Source organism: Myotis daubentonii, chromosome 13 (genome assembly GCF_963259705.1).
Source record: "Myotis daubentonii chromosome 13, mMyoDau2.1, whole genome shotgun sequence".
NCBI lineage: Eukaryota > Metazoa > Chordata > Mammalia > Chiroptera > Vespertilionidae > Myotis > Myotis daubentonii.
The window spans coordinates 30,127,521-30,129,776 of NC_081852.1; the positions used below are offsets into that span (position 1 = coordinate 30,127,521).

At 38.7% G+C, this 2,256-nt stretch overlaps 1 protein-coding gene across 1 annotated transcript; it reads left to right on the plus strand.

Annotated features, from left to right (window-relative positions):
* The first annotated feature begins 344 nt into the window (after nucleotides 1-344).
* On the plus strand, nucleotides 345-910 carry LOC132214533 (ATP synthase subunit d, mitochondrial-like). Its single transcript, XM_059661910.1, has one exon. It carries the CDS (start codon nucleotides 384-386, stop codon nucleotides 858-860), a length of 477 nt encoding a protein of 158 aa, XP_059517893.1. The 5' UTR covers nucleotides 345-383; the 3' UTR covers nucleotides 861-910.
* The last annotated feature ends 1,346 nt before the right edge of the window (nucleotides 911-2,256 follow it).

A 2,256-nucleotide genomic window follows, 5' to 3' on the forward strand; every position in this document is an offset into this window, starting at 1 on the left:
TTGAGGGGAATCATAAGGGAAGAGAACAGCATTATGAAGATGGACTTTAGATTGACTAAATATTTCCTGAAAGTCTTTTAAAACAAAAGGTAGCATAGTTCTTTCACCCACAAAAGCAGCCCTCTGCTGTCCAGCAGGGGGTTGTGAGAAAGATCTCTCGGAGGCAGTAAAGAAACTATATTTCCTTTGCACATCTGGTATCACAACTAACATTTATTGAGTGTTCACTATATGCCAGGTATTGGGCAAAATGTTTTACAACCCTATTTCATTTAATTCTCACTGTGAAGTACTAGTATTACCCTCCTTTTACAGTTGAAGAAATTGAGGCACAGACTTGCTCTGTAGACTGTGGGCCTCTGGGGTGGGTGAAGGATCTCAAGATGGCTGGGCGAAAACTTGCTCTAAAAACCATTGACTGGGTAGGTTTTGAGGAAATCATACCCCAAAACCAGAAGACCATTGCTAACACCCTAAGGAATGAGACCCTCACCTCCAGGTTGGCTACTCTACCTGAGAAACCACCTGCTATTGACTGGGCTTACTTCAAGGCCAATGTAGGGAAGGCCTGCTTAGTAGATGACTTTGAGAAGTTTAATGCCCTGAAGGTTCCTGTGCCAGAGGATAAATACAGTACCATGGTGGATGCTGAAGAAAAAGAAGATGTGAAAAGTTGTGCTGAGTTTGTGTCTCTCTCAAAGACCAGGATTGAGCAATATGAGAAAGAACTGGAGAAGATGAAGAACATAATTCCATTTGACCAGATGACCATCGAGGATTTGAATGAAGTCTTCCCGGAAACCAAATCAGACAAAAAGAAGTATCCCTACTGGCCTCACAAGCCAATTGAGAATTTATAAACTTGAGTCTGAGAGGAAGCTCTGGTTCTTGTATTATAAACTCTGGACATTAAAAAATAATCAGATAGTGGGGGGGAAAGAAATTGAGGCACAGAAAAATGAAGTAACTTTCTCAAAGTCAGTGATGGGGTGAGGATTGGATCTCAAGCACTGAGATGTAGAACCCATACTCTTAACCTCTATGCTACATGTTCTTAAAACCTTCTTTTGGTGTTATATACAGGGTGTCCCCCCAAAATGTATACATACTTTAACAGCTGATAGCTCAATTTTGACAATGAAGTGCATTTTAATAAACACTGCCTTTATAATTATGCATAGTGTGTATATACATTTTTGGTGGACACTCTCTATTTCAAAGAGTTTCCTACCTAGGTCTCTATCACTTGACCAAGAATGTTTTTTGAAATTTTATTTGATTATTAAAGAGAAAAGCTACCAGGAAATTGAGTGTGGAACGTTTACATAAATACTAGAGGCGTGATGCACGAAATTCGTGCAAGGGGCTCAGCCCTCACAGCCCTGCTGGCTTCATCCGGAAGGTCGTCTGGAAGGTCATTCTGCTGTTTGGTCTAATTAGCATATTATTATATAGGATAAATTGTGTGTATTTTTGTATACACAGAATTATCTGGAGTGATATTCATGCAAAGACTGAAAATTGCTGGCCCTGGGTAGTAGGATTTGGAATGATTTTTACAATTGTCTTTATTCTTTCCTGTTTAATTAAAACTTTTATAAGATTATGAATTTACTTTATAAGCAGAAAAATACAGTGAGTTTGCATTAGTCAGAACAGAATTGGCTTCAAGCAATAACAAATCCCAAAATCTCAGCCTTAACACATGCAGTTTTTTGTTTTGTTTTTTTTCGTGCTCTGGTCTTGCATCTTTACAAGGAAGCTTTCTTTTGAATGGTAACTCAACAACTGAATCTACTTCTATCGTATAGTTACACTATTTCAACCCTTGGTTTCTAGGGTCACAGAAGTAGGAGATAAAAGAGAATGAAAAATTGACAGCTGCTGTAAAATGCCTCCATGGCCCCACTTTAACTGTAAGGGGTGGGAAATGTGGTCCATTATGCATCCCAGAGAGAACTGGACATAGGCAAACACAAGTAACCACTCTAGCACAAAGTGATTTCTATTTTAAAGACTATAAAAAAATTAAAAAGCATGTTTTCCAGAGTCAGGCTGCCTGAGTTCATATCCCAGCTTAGACACTTATTGACTATGTGACTTTGAACAAGTTATTCAACCTCACTGTGTCTCAGTTTACTCATCCTCCAATGAGATTAAAGGGTTGCTGTGCAGATTGCATGAGATTATTTGTTGACAAGCACAATAGATTGTTCACAGAGATGACTATGATAACTCCTCCTATCCTTATAACCT